The sequence below is a fragment of the Heliangelus exortis genome, chromosome 9, assembly GCF_036169615.1.
Source record: "Heliangelus exortis chromosome 9, bHelExo1.hap1, whole genome shotgun sequence".
NCBI lineage: Eukaryota > Metazoa > Chordata > Aves > Apodiformes > Trochilidae > Heliangelus > Heliangelus exortis.
This window is the reverse complement of record NC_092430.1, coordinates 18,115,424-18,138,438: the sequence shown is the minus strand read 5'-3', so window position 1 is coordinate 18,138,438 and position 23,015 is coordinate 18,115,424. Positions and strand designations below refer to the sequence as shown.

Genomic DNA, 23,015 nt, shown 5'->3' with positions numbered 1-23,015 from the left:
TATTATTTTCCTATTACAAGGATTTGCTGTATGTGCCATCTTCAGTTGCTCAACTTAATAAAAAATAAGGCATCTGAATTTAAAGCACACATTTTTGCTATTAACATACAGGACAAAAATTGTAGTTATATGTACAGGAGGCAGGGCCTCTTGCCTTAAAGCAAGCAGTCTGCAGGAATAATAGAGACAGACAAAGCAAGGGTAGTAAGATGACCCTTACTTCTGCCATACATGTCACACAGAGTCTTCTCCATTACTCACACTGTCATAACCAAAAACTGGTTTTGGGGAACACGTCTACACAATCCAGACAGTATTATTTTCCTGATAATCAAGGTGTCAAATTGTAACCTCCATGCCCATGACTAGCTATCAATCAGCAGGGCAAACTTCAAGGAAATCACACAGTAATCACATCTGTAAATAACAGTTCTGTTTAAAAACTTGTTTCTTCTAGCTCCTATTTTATCTCTTACACCTCTGTAGAGCAGGAGCTATATCTTATGTTTCACAGGAAACTGAACATACCTCGGGACAACTGCTGCAGCTGTCGTACCAGGATTTATTACTGGGCATTTCTCTGTGTGCCAGTGCACGCTGATGAGTGAGCAAAGCAGGAGAGCCCAGAATAAGATGTCTCTTTCCTTTACAGAGAGGCAAGAGAAGGATATGAGTTCTCAGCAACAGGCTTTTTCAACAAGGCACCACCTGGAGCTTTGCTGGCTCCAGAACATTAACATCTCCCACCTTCCTTACTTCTTCAGTGAGTAGATTGGCTCCCATTCACAGAGACCAATTATAATTTTGAGAGCAACATTTTGGCACCAGAACTGTTTATATGGAAAACAGATTAAAGCTAAAATACAGCTATCATTATAATTTCAAAGAGAACAGTATGACTCTAGACATGTGTTTTACTTGCTTATTACTGCTACAATAAAAAATACAGGATATTCAACCAGAACATCCATATTTACTTAACATGGAATCCTTGAATAATCAACAATAATTAAGGTTGTAAGCTAACATCAAATGTCTCACAAAATATATTTCATTGCTTTTAAAACCCAGGCTAATTTCTTTTCAGAAATACAGTCAGTCCACAAAAAAAATAAATGACAAGGTCTCAATTATGAATTTCTGGAGCTTTAATTTTTTAATAAAATGCTCAGCAGTGTATATTATTTTCCAAATGGAAGTCTTACACAGAAGGCTACGCCCCAGTATCATAAAGTTACTGTGATATCTGCCTGTGAATCACTCAAACATAAAAATCTACAATTTTTAACATAACTATACGAGTTGATCTGACTGAACAGAATAATCAACAGACAATAATATACTTGTGATAAATCTGGGTGATGCATGCTTTAGAATAGGCATAAGTTGCTTTAATGAAAACAGTCTGCTCAGATTAACTTTTTTTTCCCTATTATTGACTAAGTTATGAAGGTCCTGCCAAAACACTTGAATATTCATTTGTTAATCATCGTGAAGACAGAATTTCCTGGTAAATAGGTAGATACAACTGTTACAACAAAGGATTCCATACACATTGAAAACTTTATTTTTACAGTTGATCCTTACTGGGTAAAAAGGTAAAAAAATTAACCTTTCAACTATAGTATACATCTGAAATTACAATTTTACCAGCAAGTATGGAAAATAGTTATTTATAAACCACTGTATCTGCAAATTTTGCAGTGTTTTGATTATCAATAGCCTCATTAAACAGGAGAAATCACAGGCAACTATCTACCAAGTGACTTGCCTGAAGTCACAGTGAGTCAGTGGCTGAAGTGCAAACACAGTCCTGCTCTCTTGCTTCCAGTCTCTGTCTTCTTATCACTGACTGAGCATGAATTTAGGCTCTACACTACAGATCTGCACTGGGTATCAAGCTATCCTAACTGACAGAGGCTGAAGGGTGGAAGAGACAGAGATCCCCACAGGATCTCATTTTGCTATGATAACATTCACCCTGGCAAGCAGGATGTTACATCCCCGATCTACCAAGCTGAACAGTAACCTCATTGAGAGTGTTCCTCTCTGATCCTGTCTCACAGGAGCCATAGTCTGGAACACTTAACACCCTTGTTCTTTCCTGCAGGCTACCAGCTGTGACTGAACTACAAATCCCGTGACCTGGGCCCCTCCATCCTCTGGCAGCAGGGTAGATCATTATAACTACAATTGGTTCAGATTCATTGTTTCTACAGTATCTGTGACTTTAGTATCAGAACTGCAAAACTATTTGAAAATGTAGAATAATAACAAATGATTGGCAGAAATTATTCTTTTAGCTCAAATACTAAGGTACTGAATTTTAAACAATTCAGTACTCTTATCTATTCTGTAGTTTTTTTCTTACTCTATCACTGAATGTCCCACAGACAACATCTTAGTTACAGCTATATTACTATCACATGGCACTTACTAATTAACATTTATAACACACGGGTTTATTTGTAACAAAAATAATTTTTCTGAATATTTTGCAAATTGCAGTTCTGGGTTACAGGAATAACCTACCTTCAATAATTTTTGCTCATCTCTATGCTCAGTTAAACTACATTGCTGCAAAACATTTCAATGGTGCAAATTCTGGTAGTGATTTCTGCAAGAGATTTTATTCCAAAGTAAATGAAACCATCACTATTTGAAAAAAATCAAACTTACTGAAAACTTATAGAGAAAAAACAAACAGCTCATTTTCTAAAGTGACGGAAAATCAAAAATGGTAAAACTATTTGTCTCTATTTCTAAGGGAGACATTTTGTCATCCTCCAAGGAACATGCTCTTGTTCCACTGGGTGGATGAAGCAAGCAGTGCAGACTTAGGGGACTAAGAAGCTCATGCTATGAGTTTTAATGTTGTGCTACAGATTCAGTATAGCAAAGTGGGTCTTAAAACACAGCAATGGCACACAGAAGGAAAAAAAAAATAAATGCAAAGATGCAGTGTCTCCTCAGGACTGTGTTCATGCTTCTGCATCTACATACAGAATCTATATTCAGTTTTTAGATAAAAGAAGTTGCTAAACTTACCTGCAATGAAACCCATTATGACTGTTTGGATTACTGCCTCCTAAATGTGATCAGCAGATTGTGGCCTGTCAGATATCAGATGATGATACATAAACATCTCTTTAAAACCCTCTAATGTGTAAACATAAGCAACCAGGAAAGAATAAAATAGAGAAAAATGAAAACAAACATTCAAAGTTAAGCATAATTTTTATTTGACAGTAAATAAAAATCATTGTGGCGATATTCTAAAAGATCATCACTGAAGTGGCCATGGGATTATAAGAAAACTAAAAAGTATTAATATATGCATTAAATATACAGACCATCCAGAGCCATTACTTTTTTACAGCTTTTGTCTGAAATGCACACAAGGCACAGTTACAGGATCAGATCAGAGAATTCCCTGTGACATTGTATATTGATTCAGAAATAATGTTTCAGTAAATATAAGGATCCATTTTCAAAGATGTCAACTACAAATTTGGAATCACTGCATCATCTGTGTTCTTTTCTGCACTATAAACCATGCTACCATCTTAAATTATCATATCAAAAGTTCATGAGACAAGCAGAGTTTTACCTTAACAGGTGAGAAAAGTTTGGAAGTTTGCAACAATTAAAATGTGTTTTTTCTTTTCCTTTTCCTGCTTCTCTGAGGTGCTTTTTAAATAAAACAGATTTATGGCAAATGATTAATACATCAGAAATTTAAGTATATTTATATACTGTGTCTGAGAAATATTTTTTTTTTTGCATATAAAAAACCCCTGCCCATTCTCCTTTATGCAATATTGCAGATACAGAAAGTCTATTATTGTTATTTTTATTTCATGTTGCTATGAAGACTTCGGTATACTTAATTCCAGCCATTATGTAACATATTAGAACATGAACAATATGGGAAAATTAACAAGGATTTTGAAGCCAGTTGTTTATTTTGGCACACTTTTTCAGTATTAAATAAGCTTATCATCTTTCTGTGCTACAGCTTCATGTTAGTAGATCAAATTTTATTTGTGGAGAGCAGTTTCATTAAAGCTTTGATTAGAATTGTAATGGTAATATGTATTTTAAAGATGTTTTGTATCAGATATTTCAAAGTATAGTAAAATACTTCTTTATGCAAATTTGCTCTACTCATTTAGGTAAATGGGAAAAAAGAAGCACCAAAAATGGCCAGGAGGGATCCTGGGTTAAGGAACAATCCCAAATTCCCTATTCAGGCAAAAGCATAAGCCACAAATGGGAGTTTTGCCAGAGCAATGATTTCATGTAACAACTGTCACCTTTCGGATGTCCTTCGTATCAATGCTCTCACATCCTGGGCTAAAAAGGCAGCTGTGAATAGAAAAGTAGGGCAGAAGAACCCCGGCTCCATCCTTAAGAATTCTTCATTACCACTGAACATCACGTAGGCCCACGAGTTCTATATATGCCTACAGTATGGTGATATCCAAATTTCAGTGAAGTCAACATAATGTACAGTCAAACTATGCAGAAAGTGTAGGGGAAACCCTAACCTCTTACACAAAAGTTTGCTGAAAATATGAGATCCTCTCCTGAGAGGAAAACAGCAAAGTAGAAAAGTTAAAATGCACCTTCCTTGAATTTTATTTTGACTCAGCCTCTTCATCCACGAATTCAACCAGTGGAGTGTGTCTATTGGCCTGGGCACCTTCTTGGAAATTAACCTTTTTTATCACTCCTGCCTTTGAAGCCCGTATGGTATGCTGCACAGAAACAGATCAATAAGGAATCAGAAGAATAGGGCTTTTTTCCCTCCTCTTCCTCTCCACCAAATGCTAATATTACTTTTTTGGTAAAATTAGAACAGAACACACTTAATTACTTCCCCTGACAAATGTATATTTATTTTAAACCATATTTTAAGATGTTATCCTAGTCCTTTTTCAAGTTTTATTTTCTCATCAGTATTTATTTTGATAACTATACTGGGGACAAAAATGTTAATCTTTTTAGTGCACAGCTGTTGTATTCTGTGCAATTTTAGTGTAATTTACAAAGGGATATGATAAGGGAAAGACAAATTTTCTGCTACCATAAACTTAAGTTCAAAAGAAACTAATAGATAAACCAAACCAGTTCAGGCTTCAAAAACTACAGTTCAAGCAATTTGAGCCATGGTCATGCAGCGAGACAAGATGTAATGGCCAAGCTATTAGTCCACCAAACAACATATGGACAATTACAAGGAGTCTTCAGTTTACTCTTGGTAAAACCTTATGTAAATAACAATTAAGATATTATAAACTAAACCAAATATAATAGTCCTGGGCTTATTTACGAAGTCACAATTAGCTATTTTTCTGCATGAAAATGCAGGCATATGTTTATATACCAAGCAGTCAGCAAGAGATATGTGTACAGTTTTCTGTCAGAAAAATTAAAGAATTATTGGCTTCTTGTGGGAGAAAGAGATGGATTGATAAACTAGCCAAATGAATGTTAAAACATCTGCAAGAATACCAGGGATTATATAATCATCATTTGTTAATAAAATAGCAGCAAACATAATCCTCTAAAATCTAGTCAGACACAATTTTCTACAGTGTATCAAGTGATACTGACGTCTGCGAACTATAATCTGCATCATGTTTCAGTAATGCAACCAAAATGATTACATTAGGAGCAGATTTTTATTTTCTCAGTAATTAAAACCTTTCACGTCACTCACCTCCATTTTCATAGCTATCATAACCATTAGAGGGTCTCCACTCTGAACTTTATCCCCTGCTTTAACAAACACCTACAATTAAAGAGAAAATAGAGAAAAAAAAAATCATTAATGTCTGTACCATTAAAAATCATCACCTAGATCTTGGATAAATAGATTTCACAAAAGCAGCCCATAATACCTTTAATATTGTTGAACTGGCTCAGTTATCTAGATAATATTCAGGGAGTCAGAAGCTCTAGAAAGTGGCTCAGTAACAGCTAGCAGAATGAGCTGGAAGCCATTTATTTATCAGAGAAGAAAACACTAGAAGAGACAATGTATATTCTACCTTTTCTGTGCTTAAATCTTGTATTTTGAGAGAGAAAGTCTAGAACCTCTTCCTAAAGTCAGTCACTGAAGTTGTTTTTAAGAGAAAATCCAGAAATAAGACTGCAGGAGCCACCTAATTTTGCTACAATAACTGATAGTTCCCTCAGTACATAATAGTTCTACATTCAATTAACACCATCCTGTAAAAGGGTTCATGCCTTTTTATAGCTAGCAGAATCCTTTAACTACTACACTCTTGGAAATCTCTTTTCTTTTGAAACTTTTCTACCATACAGAAAGGACTTGCTGAGCTAAAGAAAAAAAACCCAAAACAAAACAACAGAAACAGAAGCAGCAAAATATACAGCTTGGGAAAAAAAAAAAAAAAAAAGACATTTCTGAATTTAAATTTTTTTTGTTAGATGAAATGTATCAAACAGCCTATAACACTTCAGGGAACTTTGACTAAGGAAGTAATGAAAATGAAGAAAAAATTACTTAAGCAGTAGGATTAGTTAAATAGTCATATCTTCAAGAGCTCTAGATGGAGAAGAATAGAAGCCTGGAAGCCTCTTGGATGTACGCTGGAAAGTCAGAGTAAACAGGGAGAAGCTTCTCCCAACTGGGAGAAGCCCCACGACACTGGTAAGTTCAGCTCTAATTCTGTCCTGGCAGTAGAGAAGCAAGCACCATTTCTGGAAGAGTGCACTTGGATAGATTGGAGAAATAATTCCCAACCCATGTTATGATAATGACCTTTTCAACTGTGCCTGTCATGGGAGCCATGGCACTGCTCTGCGTTCCTGCAGAACTCACTGCAGATAAGTACTTGGGCACTGGAAGGCCAATCTGAGCACTGCCTTCCTAAAGAAATAAAACCAGTGACACAGAAGTTAACAACATGAAACCATACCACTAGTGAACATATATACAGGGAAAGAATACATGCAGCTTTATCCAACTCAGCCAACTGCTTAGGGTGGCAGACTGCTGGGGTCAGGTCAGCAAAAGAGACACTGCTCTTGCTCACTACTTTGCAAATGATCAAGTCTTACAAAAGATCCCCCACCTCAGATTCCACTCTGATACCACAGATTTTTCTTGTCGTTCAGTATTGAAAATTAAATACACCAAAATAAAAGTATCAAACAGTTGTCCAGTTTAAAGTAACCACTATGAAAAATTTAGATACTTGACCATTTTAATATTTAGTGTTTCCCACTCCTAAACCATCATTTCCAACTCTAATTCACCCAGCTGTATCTTATCTTTCTAAAAGTAATTTATTTTCTCACTCACTGGCCATAAACAACTAAATTTTGGTTATAGTTATAAATCTAACAAGTATCAAAACATTATGGACTAATGCAAGAATTTGAAATTATCATTCTCTTTCACATTCTCTGGCACTTTATGTTCATATTTCAATACCTAAAACTCTGAAATTTTACACTTGTGATAACAAAGAAAGGAGCTTTACCGGAAGGAAGAGATAAATGGTGTTGTCCAAAATGACCAATTTGGACTTAAACACTGTTCCATTTACTGAAGACCTCAAGTAAAATGAATCACCTTCATTGAACATCTCTCCAGAAATCAAGAATGTTTTATCTTGAATCTAAAAGTTAAATGTTTTTATAAGGTCAAAGTCTAACCCTTCATAAACAATAAACCAAAAGTTAGTACTGGTAGTATAGACTTGAAATCTGTGATTCTACATAGAAAATCCCGGAATTTAAAAAAAAAAAAAATGGTCTTTTTAAATCTTATGTATCCTTTACTTATAAGTTAACAGACTGTAATCTCTATTCAACACAATAATCTCCTAAATTAGCTGGACAGGATAATTTTTACCATAAATTATGCAACAGCACTGAACAAAACAAAGGTATATTATTTCTCTGGGAAAAAAAAAATCAGAATAATCAGTTCAGTGACACTGCTAGAATCCAGTATTTTTCTCTACCATTCAGTCTTAATTGGTATAGTCACACACTATTTTTCCACTGAATGAAGACCTTATAACACGCCTTGAAAGGACACTGTTGACCTGATATGATGTCTTAGGAAAAAAACTTCCTGAGTAGGGGAAGAAATCAGGGCAGCACCCTGGGCAGCACTGTGAGTTGCCATCATCAACTGATCAGTTGGCTGGCCTCAGGACAGGTTTTGTAGCACCCCAGAGACATTGTCATCTCTATTAACACCTCCTGCTTCTGCTTTTCCATCCCTTTTCTACAAAAACAAATGTTTTTCTTAATCTTATCTTCAAAAGCATTTTAGTAGCTCTTCCATGCCAATGCAGCATCTAACAAAGACAATTGCAGGACAAAATAATGATCTACAATAATGGATACAAGAAAGCAAAAATACAACCCTGTAACAGTAACTACCAAGTTTCTTCAATAACATTTAATAACAAGAGAAGTCAGCAAGAAACTGATTCTTCTTTTATATAATTAAATATCTGAAAAAAATGGGACTTGTACCTGCATTCTGTATGACCCTTCTTGAATGTAACTTACAGCTACATCCACAACTGTTCAATAAAACAAAATTTATATATATTAGTAGATTTCACTATATAGTTTAGAGAATAATGACATATAAACAATATTTAGTCTTTATTCACAAAATGAAAGACAGACCAATTCTACGAAAAGAGTATTTTCAGATCAGCTTAGAACACACTGCAGATTTCATACTGAGTTCTAGACAGTTTGTTTACAAAGATGAACACCTGAAGCTATGGTCTGAAATCCGTATTAAGTTATCAGGACAAATTTTTGATGTGAAAAATTGCTGAGCACTTTCACAGCAAAGTTAAGTAATGAAAAGAAATAGTTGCTGGCACTTAGTTCTCTTGAAAACCTAAACCTTATTAATTTACATTATGAACTTTAGTAGTGTCCTTTGGTTTATATTGCCTCAAGATCTAACACCACTGATTAATCATGCAGTTCCGTGAACTCCAAGCTTAAATTATATAAACTCATACTGCTTCTATTTGATATTTCTTAGTCTGAATTTTCAAGCACCCAATGATGTAGCTTCATCTCCCAAGTATTTCCTCTCCCTTCACACACATTTTATTAACTTACTGTTTTCCCCATCCAGCAGAGACAATTTTCTAGTGTAACACATATTTATTCTTCTACCAGTGCTGGATGCAAATGGTGAGAATTTATCTAGAACACAAAACAAAACAGATCTGTTACTTTTACTGTATTTTGGCAAAACACAACACTTACAACTTACACCATAAAGTCCAGTGTCCTATTATTACTACCATATATTTATGTTGCATGTAAAATATTGGGGAACCACTGTAATAGGTAGTGACAATCCCTGACTCAAACTTCACCACTGAATAAACTGAAGCTGTGAATAAACCTACAGACTCTAACATCAGCATTTGGTAAAAAGTAGGATATTGACCCTCTTCCCTGAACACATCCTTCAATAGGCAATAATTCAACTCTCACATAGGAGATTCAGACTAACCTAAAGGTTCCAACTGTAACTTCCAAACAAGGGAGAAAATTGCCTGGGAAGAGAAAGGGGTTTTCTATTTCTTGGTGGTTTTGAGAATGGATTGGATATACAACTATCAGATACTGCCTGATAAGTTCATTGTCTCATGAAGCTGGGGAATAGCAGATGGCAGTCTTTCCAATGACACTCTACCATGTTTCTAGGACAATTAAGGTGGAGGAGGGATAAAATTAACAAGGTTAGTGGCAGAATATCTTAGATTTATATGAAGTTTGACTTAACACGCCCCACCAGTACAGCCATTAACAGTGTCAGAACTCAAGAATGTTCAGTTCCTGGTGTCCTGTTCATTCCTTTAAACCCTTTCATTCATTAAACCCTTCAGCCTCTCCCAGTCCTAGCAGAGTCAATTTTATCTCTGAAGACCTTGGGCCAACTGTAGGAATAACAGTGGCTGATACTCATTGTTTACACTTGTGAAGAGCAAAGAGTACACAGTGACATTGGTTATGAATCCCAAGGCCTTTCAGATAGTGCCTATTTGAAGTGCTGTGGGAAGCAATCTGTACATCACAGTCATGGTATATTCAATATCTGTCCCTTAACAAAAGTTACAGTCTGCTTTGTGTGGAAATTATCTGACAGATATCAGAATGCAGAACCCTGAGCAACCACAAAGGCAAAAAGGAACAAAATAATCATATGAGTTCACAGCACTGTCTTACACAGTCACAAGTGCAATAAAATAAAAAATTAAGAATCATTCTTACCATCTGACTTATCTCTAAAAGCATCTGTTAGCATTTTCTCTTTCAGTATGAGCCCTAGAGCTGCCTGACACATAACTTCATGTGGGGTTGCCTTTTTGGTTGGAAATAGTTGATCGTGGTATTGAGGAATGAAATTAGTGTGTACATTTCCAGCTGCGAACTGTGGGTGTCCTGACAGGCTCAGTAAGAAATCAATATTAGTGCTTAATCCTACAATCTGTAAATAAAAAGAAGCATATTGCCAAATTGAAATCAAGTTATGGATGAGTACATAGCTTTCTGCTCAACTTATGCATAGATGATAAATGAATCTTTCTTCAGACAGAACTGTTAAAACACAAGTTTTATCAATAAAATGTCATGAATTCAGCTGTTTTTAATACCAAAGAAACAATTTCTTTTATAAAGAAAAAAAGTACCAAGAGTAGCTTTCTCAAAAGTACTGTTTTCAAAATGCTACCTTTGTCGACTGTGAAGTCAAAGAAATTTTCCCAGCAACAGAATGGGTGGTTACTTAGGAAAAGTAAATATGTTTCATAAAATCGTCCTCTGACTACTTAGAAGAAGATTCCTACTATGAAAAGTGCAGCTTATTAAAAATTAATCATAATAGTTTTAGATACTCTGTATTTGATCTTTTAATACCAACACATGAGAACAGTGACTTTTATAAATTTACTAGGTACTATACTTTCCTGTTCTGCAAAATACCTAAGCAAACAACATGAAAATTGAAATAATTATTTTAGAGAAATCAGTGAAACTGGTAATTATATTGTATTGTCAGCATTTACTGACAAAACTACTGAGAAAACTGAAAAAACCCAAGGGAATTCTTTCATCTTTAACCTGCAGTAATCTTAATGCTTTGCCCAGCAGTGGGCAAAACATTTTCAGTCCCTCAATCATGTTTATACTGGTGATTTAAAGTGTAAATTTAATCTGCACAAAAAAAAAAAAAAAAAAAAATCATTCTCACCTCCAGTCAGACCTTCTGAATTCCACTTTTGAAAACAGATACAATGCCTGTAGCTTTTACAGGGGGGAAAGGGGACCACTTCTTAAAAAGAACTGACAGCATGAAAAATTCTTCGTATTTCTTTGCCAGCTGTATAGTCTAAAAACTTGATGTTTTTTATAAATTAGAAATTACAAGCAAACATTGTCTGATACAAAATCCCCTCTACCAATTCCTTTAAGTCTGAGAAAGCTCATACTACAATTGAAAATGTTGTTGCTTATCCTTACTTTTCTACAAAGTCCCAGCTGTATCACCCAACTGAAGATATTACAAACATAAGAAAAATCTACATATAAACCTGGACTTCACACTTCTACTCACTCCACCTACAAAAAGAGTTTGCAACTTAAGAAAGAATACAGTGCCTGCAAGCAAATAATGAATCTGAAACAACAGTGGCAATGCAAGCTCCCTTTTAGAAACCACTTTTACTGGAGTATGCTGTTCATGTTTCGTTAGATCAAGATGTTAAAAAAGTTATCTCAAGATCTGAAATCATGCTGCATTTCTTCTACTCACATTATATTGATGCAAATTGTATCTCAGCTTTCTCAGTGCTGCTTGACGATCCTCAGCCCAAACAATTAGCTTTGCAATCATTGGATCATAATGAACAGAAACCTCATCACCTAAAATATATTAAAAAATATGCTGTAACACTAAATCAAGTATTTCTGAAAGTTGGCAATGTGTAGCTCTGCACATCATGTGGCATTAAACTCTGACACAATTGTTTGCCACATTCTTCCATGTTCCTCTATTTCTCTATGTTCTTTAAAAACTCCAATCTTTAATGATGTGACCTGGCATTTCAATTCCAAGGACAACTTCAGCACAGACCTTTGTAGTGGTAACATTCAAATTCAGTTGTCTTGGTTAACAAATTGTGCTGAAAATATAATAAGCATGATCTAACGGACAACGATTTGAATACAGGTAAATAAAGTATTCAGCAATTGACCAGAAGTACATGGACAATCACAAGGAAGACTAATTCTGTAGAGATCTGTCTTTATAAAAACACCCTCTCAGTCAAACTTATTTAGGCAAAAGAGGAAAATGCTTACAAAGAAATGCTTTTATGTTAAATAATTCTGATTACACTACTGGCTTCACTTTTACCTTGTCTGACTCCAGTTTCTATCCTTGTGAATCTATCAGGTGGTGGAGTGGATAAATGCAGCAATGGGCCAGCCCCTGGCATAAAGTTATCATTAGGGTCTTCAGCATATATTCTAGCTTCAAATGCATGGCCCTGGAGCAGAATCTCTTCCTGCATTAGGGGAATCTTCTCTCCTGCTGCAACCTGAAAGCAAAAGTTCTGTTCTTTAATGAAGGATCAATAATCTGGAGTGCCAATGTATGATATACATACATACACAATATCCTTGTAAAGATGAACAAGTAAGAAGCACATTTTAAAAAGCACAAGGAGAAAAAAGCGGTAGCTGACCACAGAATAATTCTAAAGTTACTTATTCCTTTTCTCTGGGAGTCAACAGTCAAAGAATTTTTAATTACTGTGTAAATTTATCTCCTAATATTTCACAAAGCTGTAACATAATGGAAAAAGTCAATTTTTTTTTCCTGGTTATGTAAAAAAAAATTAAGTGCTTAAGTCACAGCCTAGTCAAATAAGACAAGTTATTACTAGAGAAAAATTGCTCCAAAAGCAGATGATAAAATGGGTTACTGGCAGCCAGCACTACTGGCACATGCTGTTGGTTCTTCTGTATCCTGTGCAATACAGAATGTGTACATTTAAGGTAATGTTTCTCTAAGGGGATTCCTAACAATTTAAGAATACTTAATGGGGAAGGAAATGTTATTTCATTACTCAAAGGAATTCACATTAGAAATAGAGGAATACCAACAGACACTAGCAAGCCAATTTGAGACTATAAAAAAAAAGAGCTCTTTAGGGACAAAATAATAACAAGCCTGCTACAGCTGAGCAGAGTGGAGACCCTTTACCAGGAACCTACATAATAAAGACAAGTTCCTATTCAAGAAGACTTTACTGGCATTCAGTGGGTTTACAAAATGCTCTACAATCAAATACAGTAATATGAGATGTTTCTTCAGAGCAAAGGAAACTCTGCTCAACTACATGAATAGGAGATGAGGATATGAAAATATATCTGGTCTCTCATGGGCAATATCAAAGAGCACAATTCAACAGACAAGAGGAACTCTACAAGTAAAATCAATTAACACTTACCCTAAGCTGCCACTCCACCAAGTCTGTTCCAGTGATCATCTCTGTAACTGGGTGCTCTACTTGCAGTCTGGTATTCATCTCCATGAAGTAAAAATTATGTTGGGAGTCCATAATGAATTCCACTGTTCCTGAAGTATTTAATACAAGGGCATTTCACGAAAACAAGACTTTGTCAGACATCTAAGACACTTGGTTCATTTATGCCAGGACTATTACTTCTAAACCAGATATGCTGAATGTCATTAAATTATATAAAATTATCTTAAAGGGTCACACAACTGAGGTCTCAAAACAAAAGGGTTACTTCCTTGCACATTTACATATCTTGTGCTCTTTAGCAGTTCTCATCCTCTACAGTAAGAGCTTCATTTCGTTACAGATGTCAAGTCCATCAAAAATCTTTAAAGAATTGTGTGTATGTACAGGGCATATAATTATTGTTGTTGGTTTGTGGGTTTTTTTTTTAAACTTTAGCAGGTTATTTTCCACCTGGGAAATAATGTGAACTTTATAGACAGGGAACTCTTCTGTCTGGGATATTTTTTTTCCTTAAAAATCTCTACTGTTTGAGTACGAAGTATTATTCTTTGTATGCTGAAAGAGCAATAATTTTTCTCTTACTCTGCTCAAGTTTAGTAACAATCTAGGTGATTGAATTACCTGCTCTGAAATTTTTTCTTTCTGTTCTTCAGCTGCCCAATGGACCTGAGCTCAGACCAGGTTTGCTGGTTTAAATTTGTAATTATGTCAGAATTAATTATGTGACTACTTGCTTAAACCTCAAAAAAAAAAAAAAAGAGGATGTGTGTCATACTGTACAACAATCAGATGCCAATTGCCTGGAAGCTCAATGTCTTAAGTTAAAATCATCCCTCTGGAGCAGCCATACCTCCTCAGGCTTACCTGCTCCCACATAGTTCACTGCTTTAGCTGCTTTGACAGCAGCTTCTCCAAGTCTCTTTCGAACTTCAGGATTAATTCCTGGCTATAAATAAAAGTATAAGCAATTAGAAAAGTATAAGCAAAACTGTGAGTTTTGGTGACAATAAACCTACCATGCATGAATAGTTTGTGGCATTTAGCAACTGTAGCAAAAATCTTATCAATGTTATACTTAAACTCCACATATGTTTAAACTGAGAATAATTTTCTTTTAAAAGGAGCTTTTTCAATTAGAACATTTTAAGCAGCAAAATTTAAAAAGGTACTGAGAAGTACAATAAATTACTACTTGCTAAATAAATTTGATGGGAGTTAGCAATTATTTTAAAAATATGCCCATTCCTAACAAATGTTGTAAGAACCTTTTGCTCACCCCTGGAGCCTCTTCAATGATCTTCTGATGTCTTCTTTGCACACTGCAGTCTCTTTCAAACAAATAGACTGCATTGCCATGCTGGTCACCAAATACTTGGACTTCAACATGCCTGTTTTGTAATAATAAATGTTTCAACACATTCTCTGTAACACCCCAATCCTGCAAGCAACTTCACCCAAAAAGACTCTGAACTTTTACACGGTCCTATAAACTCCAGGCTGCTTATAGGCTTAAATGTCTACCCCCAAATAGCCAAAGATACAGAATGAGGCTGCAATTCTGCAGGATTTCAACAGGTTTAGACTTCCTCAATAAAATAGGATTCTAAATGCCAGCTACTGCAGTGAAAACTCAGGCCATAGGATAAATAAGATATGTATCTAAAGGCTGCTACCTCTTTATTAGTTATTTTATTATAATAAAAGTAAACCCACTTCACTATTATTTGATAATGATGATTTCCCTCATAATTTACTGCATAGCAACTCATAAGATGAAGCAGCCCCTGGCTCAGGAATAACATTGTCTGGTGTGTTTTGTTTCCACACAGTAGGTAGCAAAACTTTATTCTATGTACAAAACTAACAAAAATCTGTGATCACTATGATAAATCCTGTGATGCTGGCAAAAGAAATTCCCCAGGGATTTAATGAGATTTTTCTCATGCCCATTTAACAGCATAATCAGGCCTTGAGTTTCTTCATAGTAAATGCTTCCTTCATAGTGATGCTTTGGAAAAAAAAAAAGTTGTAAAGTACATAAGTATTTCAAAGACCTCTGTAAGAAGTTCTTCATAAGAGATAAATTAACTCAGTTCCACAGTTCAAGCATGAGCTAAAGACTATCACTTCTATTTTAAATATCAAAATAGAGAAAGATTAAGTAAGTAGTTCAGGACACCCGACAGCAGAAAAACCATGACACCTTGACTCAGGTCTTCACATCAAGTATTACAATATGACTTTTTTCTTTCTAGATGCAAACTGAGTTTAGAAAGCTTCCTCAAGGAAGTCTATCAATATCATTAAATGTCACTGCCATGTGTCCCAAGCAGCTGTATTTTAACTTTTATAAATCAAAACACAGTCACTACAGAAATTTAATCATTGTAAACAATTTTAACTGAATTAACTGCTACCACAATGCAAATAAAACACACAAGACCAACTTTCATCCTACTTTCTAGTTCTGTTTAGCAGTAGAATAAACATTACAGTGTTTATATTGAAATATTTATTTTGCACCTTGGATTATCTACAAATTTCTCAATCAGCATTGCATCATCATTGAAAGACTTCTTGGCTTCCCTCCTAGCTGATTCTAGTTGGTCCAGAAATTCCTCCTCTGAGTGAGCAATTCTCATACCCTAAAATACAGGAAAAAAAAAAAACAACACAACAAAACACATACCTAAATGTCTACAAATATGGTGCACAATAAAAATCCCTGCTGTACACAAACAAGTACTTGACTAAAACAGCAGGATATGAGCTTAACAATAACATTTTTTCCTTTCTTAAACTTTAGCAAAATTCTTTATCAGCTTCAAATAATACAATCCTACTAAGTCCCACTATACATGCCATAAGAAAAAATTACCATTCCACTGAATAAGGCTGAGTGTAAAATTCAATTCTTATTCTTAAGATTTTATTTCTAAATATCATAGAAATTTCCCAAAATTGACAGAGAAAAACTGATTTCATTACAAAATAAATACAGCTAATTTAGAAATTACTAGATTTTCCTAACATGTCATTTTTATAAAATTTTATTTTAGAGTAAAATCAGAATTAGACAGGGAATTCATACTTTTAAACGTGTCTAGACACAAAATAACTAAATGGTATTTCTAGTCACTCCATATTCAACATTTAAAAGTTCTGGCAAAAAAAGGTCACAGAAGCTATCACAAAGTAACAATTTAAAGTCATCTAATTTCACACTAACAAAGCCATAGGACTTTTTCTGCTGTGAATTACTGGAGACCACTGAAAAAACCTCTTCCAATCTATGCCAGCAACTTATATCATGCCTGACTGCACAACAAATGGAAATGAGATTTCATAGTGCTGTATTGGAAACTAGTAACAAATTTAAACTAATAGTAGTTTTCCACTTTCTTTGTTTTCAAAGATTTCTTTTAGAGTATTCACTTACAGAAGCAGAGACACAACAACTTTACAGTATGTGATGAGATTTCCTTTACCTTTCCTCCACCTCCACGGACAGCTTTAATCATTATTGGAAATCCTATTCTCTTGGCATGTTCCTTCAGACATTCATCTGATTGATCTTCTCCATGATAACCTTCAACAACAGGAACGCCAGCAGCAGACATTATAGCTTTGGAAGTGCTTTGACAGAATAGTTTTATGTTTAGAATGGCAATAATATTTTTTTTGTTACTTTAAGATCTGTACACATTCCCAGTGTTAAGTCTCCTTACAAAAGCTGATGCCACAGACCTTAATGGGACCACTTACATCAGTGGATTACATACAATTTGATTGTAATTCTTCAAATGTTTCAAATGGGAATTTTTTTTTTCTCCAAGCCCTCCAGATACAAGCTCTAGTCAGTTTCAGGTTTGCTTTTCTTTCCCATCTTTTAACTCACAATACAGAGCCCAACACAACATTTTCAAATTAAAACATTGCATCCTGCCAAAACTGTATTTAAAATTGTACAAAGGGAAAAACTCTTTTCATGATACAGGCTGGATTCAAACCACACATAAAACACTTGAGTGTAACAACTGTAATTTCAAATATGCATGCAAAACTACTTAAATTACAAAGGTAATTCACTCTCACATTAGGAAGTGATAAAAAATTAATTATTTGAAATTAGTTATTACACAGTTTGTGTTGGTAATAACCTGATTTCCATATTCTTGATTTATACTTCATCCTCTGGAAACATTTATTTGATCTACTTAATTAAGATTAAGATTCTCCATGGTGAACAAAACTTACCAACCCATTTCACATGAGCCCTAGTAGCCACTGATGACACAGTGTTTCTTTTCCACCCTTTTTTGACCAAGACATCAAATCTGACTGGAGAAGCTCTACCTATGTAACACTGCAATACCCTACATCTGGAATACTAGAATCAGCTAGGTATTTAATTATTAAAATCCTAATAACTGAACAACCTTGACTGTTCCTATGCCTCTATGAAGCCCACACCAATAAACTTGGAGCTTATTCCTTTGAAGATATCCATAAAAATAAAAGAGAATAAAAACTGATGGAACAAAACGATTATGAGGCAACTGGTCATTTGTTAACAAACTGCATAACCAAGTAACAAATTAGAAATAGATACCTCTTAATACCCATATCTCTGATAGCAGATGAAGGCGGACCTATGAAGATGATTCCCTCCTGCTTGCACAACTCTGCAAATTCTGTGTTTTCTGAGAGGAAACCATAACCTGGATGAATAGCCTAAAATAGAATAATATTACCAGCCTATTTTTACTTTACTTTAGTTTAGAAAACCCTGAAACTTCAGCAGAGTGCTAGGGAAATACAAGATGGAAACATCATTGGTAAAAATAAAGAACTAAAACAGTCATGATCTGCTTACCTGTGCTGCTGAGGCCTTGGCCACTTCCATTATTTTTTCCATAGCCAAGTAACTCTGCTGGGAGGGAGCTGGACCAATGCAATAGGCTTCATCTGCCTGATATAGAAAAGATACATACAACACAGACTGTTTATTAGATAATAAAAAGCAAATTTAACTAAATTTCTGAGCTAATGATATGGTTTATCAGACTGCTAGCACACAACAGTTTAAAACACTGTCTCTCTCCATGGAGAAACTTAACAGCATTAAACAAATTCTGACTTTCTTCCCCAAATAAGAGTCCACTTTCTAACCCCCAGTGGCTATGCTGGAATTAAAAGTGCCAAATGTTAATGCACTTCCTGTAAAGTTGCCAGGTGCAGAGACACAGACAAGGCAAACTTTTGACTCAAAGAAAACTTGGAATCAAACTCATTGCCATATACACCTACTTCCACATCAAGCTTATTAATGCGAAATAGCTGTGAACCAATGTCAGTCAAAAACTTTTATATATAAATATACTTGACCATTGCTACATGCATGGAATTTCTGTCTGCTTCACTATAAACTGCTACAGACTTCACACCCATTTTCTTTGCTGTTCGCATCACTCTGCATGCAATTTCTCCTCGGTTTGCGATAAGAATCTTCCCTATGCTGTGACCTCCTGTTTAAAAGGATGAAGAACAGTAAGCAAGTTTTAAAATAAATATATCCTTTAAAATATTCCCATAAACAAAGCAAGTTAAAAATTCAGATTTCTTGTACATAATGTATTGCATTTATGTACTTCTTCCAATAAGGAGAAAACTCATCCTTCACCCAGAAGCATTTCTGTAAGTCTTGTAATTTATTTTTTTTTAGAATTCTTATGCAGAAGTACATTTAATTTCTTTTTAGAATACAAGAAATAGATTCTAACCCTAAAAAAATACTTAAACATAAAAGCTGATGCTTACATTTTCACTTTACCTTTGGACCAAGTAGGAAACAATTAACACCTGTCCTCACCCCATGTCCCCAGAAAAAGTGATTCACATTACTTTGAAGAGCACTACTCCCCACTGATACACAGATACAAAGAAATAACAAGACAGGAATTTAGTAATGAGATTTTTGTCGTTTTGTGGTGGGTTTTTTTTTGTTTTGTTTTGTTTTGTTTTTTAAAACAGTCAGAAACGCTTCTATTAAATCCCATGACAGCAGTTAAAACCAGAACCTGGTTTTATTTCTGGTTAAAACCAGAAATACCAGGCCAACACAGTCAGAGACCTTGCTGGCAGAAATAATAGCTTAAAACTACATATTAAAATAAAAATATATCTCTGAATTCTGAAACGTATAATTTTAGACAAAATGACAACAAGGTCAGTTTAAATAATCTTGCTATTTTTTTTTTACTTACCTTCACATATCATTTAAATATCATGATGTCTAAAAAGCAGACTTTGTAACATTTGTATCAGAAAAGGACTCAGAGGAAAACATCACAAAAATAAATAGTTTTCATTAAGGTGAGTATACCTAAATATGATAGATAAAATTATTCAAAATGTTTACACATTAAGATTATTTCTGTTAGGTAAACTACAGGCTACTGTTTTCAAAAGCTATATAAATATTTTTTTAAACTAGTTTTTCTGTAACTAATGGTCTAAACCTAATTGCAAAACGATGCACATTACACATTACATAAGCAATTAAACCTAGCAGATAAGGAAATTAAATTTCATACCTATTGTTGAGGCCCATTTCACAAATCTTTGTACTTGGTTCCATTGCCTGTAACAATAATAAATACACAAAAGCATTACAAAAGTATAAGAAATGGCAACCGAGCTACTTTTCTTTTTTTCAGCTGACACTAACACAGCTGACAGAACTAACACAGTTCTGAAGCTTTTAACACAACCATTTGTACCAAACAATCACAGAATTATTTGGGTTGAAAGGGACCTTAAAGATCATCTTGTTCCAACTGCATGGGCAGGGAGGATACTAAAGCACAAGAAAGGTTTACTGAGCCTCTTCAAATCTCTTGTGGAAATGGTTTTCATTTAGACATGACAGAGACAACAAATTGTTTCCTTGCTTGTTTTAGCAGTGTTCAATTTGAAATAGTCACCATTTAAAAAAAAAAAAATATTTTCGTGGACAGCCAATGCCTGCCATTTATTATGGATGAGGATATTTGAAGCACCGAAGGAAGAAGACTTGAACAATCACAAAACAGAAAAGCTTAAAAAAGTAAAACAGGAGTTGTTTGTAAAAAAAAACAGGTGCAAGAGAGAGGAATGTGAAAGACAGAAAGCAAGAAGAGCTCTGAAGAATTTTGGAGATCAACAAGAATTTTGGAAACTAATAAAAAGTACTAAAAAAAATCAGATAGTGAAAGCCAAGTGACTGGAAGAACCTGTAAAATTAAACTCTTGGACCGGTTTCAATTATCATATACATCCACTTCTGAATCTTGGATCAAGTTCAGCAATTCTTAAACGTTTTCAGACAAAAAAGACACGAGACCTCCGTGGCACCAGACGGCCAAGAGCTCAGCTTCAGTGACAGGAGAGATCTGTGCATTTCCTAGACTCCCCATAAACAGCTGTCATGGGCCCCGATTCCTTCTGCATGGGGTCACAGGGTGGCTGCACTTACCCAAGCCCCGAGCACCCAGGGCAGCTGCATGGAATCTGCAACAACTGCTAAACCTACGCTTGAAACTTGGGGTGGGGATTTTTTGTTCTTTCTTTCAACGGAGGAGCCCGGGGTACCCGCATCCCTCGCACACCGAGCAGCGGGGCCAGGAGGCAGCGCAGCTCCCTCGCTTCCCCCGAGCCGCGGGGCCAGGAGGCAGCGCAGCTCCCTCGCTTCCCCCGAGCCGCAGACCCCGCTCCTTCTCTCGGGCAGCCCCGCTCCAAGGATTTAGGAAACCTCCTCACTCGCCAGGCCCGACAGCCGCCGCCTCCCTCCCGGGCGCGTCCCCGTTAGCTGCCGCCGACCGGGGTTACCCCCCGGGCGCATCGCGGAGGCAGCGACCGCCGCCTCCGAGGACCCACGGGTCCCGGCGCGCCGTGTTCCGCCTCTCCCCCGCCCCGCACTCACTGCCCCCGCAGTGCCCAGAGACAGCGTCGACCCCGCTCTGCCGCCAGCACCATCGCCATGTTAGGGATCACGGGGGCCGGCGGGACGGAGGGTGTGCGGCCCAGGCCGCTCGGCAGTGGCTGCCGCGGCAGGGGCGTGGTGAGGTGGGAGGTGGCCAAGGGGAGGTGGGCGGGGAGCGGGGGGAGAAAGAGCTCGGAGAGGAGGGAGGTAACGAAAAAGGAGGGGCCAGGGGCGGCCGCGTGAGAGGGCTTGATATGGCTGCCTGGTGTGGATGGAACTGGGAGCCGGCGGCTGGGGTTGAGTGAGACGGGGAAACTGGGCAGGCAAAATAAAATCATGCAGAATCAGCCGTGTTGGAAAGGACCTGTGAGATCGTCAAGTCCAACCCTTGATCCACTACCACCGTGGTCACCAGACCATGGCACTGAGTGCCACATTCAGTCTCTTTTTAAAAATGTCCAGGGATGGAGAATCCGCCACCTCCCTGAGCAGCCCATTCCAATGCCTGATCACCCTCTCTGTAAAGAATTTCTTCCTAATATCCACCCTAAACCTCCCTTGGCAGAGCTTAAGTCCATGCCCTCTTGTCCTGCTTGTAGCTGCCTGGGAGAAGAGACCGACCCCCCCTGGCTCCAACCTCCTGTCAGGGAGTTGTAGAGAGTGATGAGGTCTCCCCTGAGCCTCCTCTACTACAGACTGAACACCCCCCAGCTCCCTCAGCCCTTCCTCACAGGACTTGTGCTGGATCCCTTCACAGCCTCCTTGCTCTTCTCTGGACCTGCTCCAGCGACTCAATCTCCTTCCTGAACTGAGGGGCCCAGAACTGGACACAGGACTCGAGGTGTGGCCTCACCAGCACTGAGTACAGGGGAAGAATCCCTTCCCTGGACCTGTTGGCCACACTGTTCCTGATACAGGCCAGGATGCCATTGGCCTTCTTGGCCACCTGGGCACACTGCTGGCTCATGTTCAGCTTCCTGTCAATCCAGACTCCCAGGTCCCTTTCTGCCTGGCTGCTCTCCAGCCACTCTGTGCCCAGCCTGGAGCTCCCCATGGGGCTGTTGTGGCCAACTGAGATAAATGCAAACAGATGCACGGCACAGAGGGACTTCTCATTTACTTCTGGAAGCACAGGCTCTGAATCGAGGCTGTACCTTCAAAAATGCCATGAGGGTAGCTGGAATGTTCCACTATCTGGGGATCCCTGTGCCCAGGGCCGAGTCCCCAGCTCAAAGCTGCTGTGAAAATGGAGGAGGTCAGAGAGTGTCGGGACCAGCACACCCCACCCTCTCGGCAGTAGAGAGCAGATGTGACTGGTACCAGTACCGCTGCCGGAGCTCCACCTTCCCCTCATGCGGGTCCTGCTGAAGGCTGCAGCGTGGTGTCACCGCTCCTGAGGGGACTGGGCTGGGTGGCTGGGCCGCTGATCAGGCCTCACCTCACCCTTCGTAATATTCTCCATGTCAAGC

The 23,015-nt window shown here is 37.1% G+C and overlaps 1 protein-coding gene across 4 annotated transcripts; it reads right to left on the bottom strand.

The window, feature by feature from the left end:
- Positions 1-527: 527 nt before the first annotated feature.
- Positions 528-21,699, bottom strand: MCCC1 (methylcrotonyl-CoA carboxylase subunit 1). 4 transcript variants are annotated; one of them, XR_011727528.1, is made up of 22 exons: positions 21,547-21,699; positions 20,180-20,226; positions 18,972-19,111; positions 18,460-18,555; positions 18,196-18,317; positions 17,072-17,219; positions 16,107-16,228; positions 14,860-14,971; positions 14,448-14,529; positions 13,545-13,672; positions 12,446-12,629; positions 11,843-11,952; positions 10,303-10,519; positions 9,139-9,225; positions 8,527-8,576; positions 7,518-7,655; positions 6,776-6,901; positions 5,726-5,797; positions 4,629-4,760; positions 3,049-3,113; positions 2,533-2,617; positions 528-644 (listed from the first exon to the last, which is right to left on the bottom strand). XR_011727528.1 is itself a non-coding variant. In XM_071752580.1 (19 exons), the coding sequence occupies exons 1-19, from the start codon at positions 21,603-21,605 to the stop codon at positions 4,641-4,643; spliced, it is 2,160 nt and encodes a 719-aa protein (XP_071608681.1). In that variant the 5' UTR covers positions 21,606-21,699; the 3' UTR covers positions 3,219-4,640. The 4 variants fall into 4 exon arrangements, 2 of the variants coding, with proteins under 2 accessions (XP_071608681.1, XP_071608682.1); XR_011727527.1 differs by lacking the exon at positions 528-644 and having other exon boundaries at positions 1,310-2,617; XM_071752580.1 differs by lacking the exons at positions 528-644; positions 2,533-2,617; positions 3,049-3,113 and having other exon boundaries at positions 3,219-4,760.
- Positions 21,700-23,015: the final 1,316 nt, after the last annotated feature.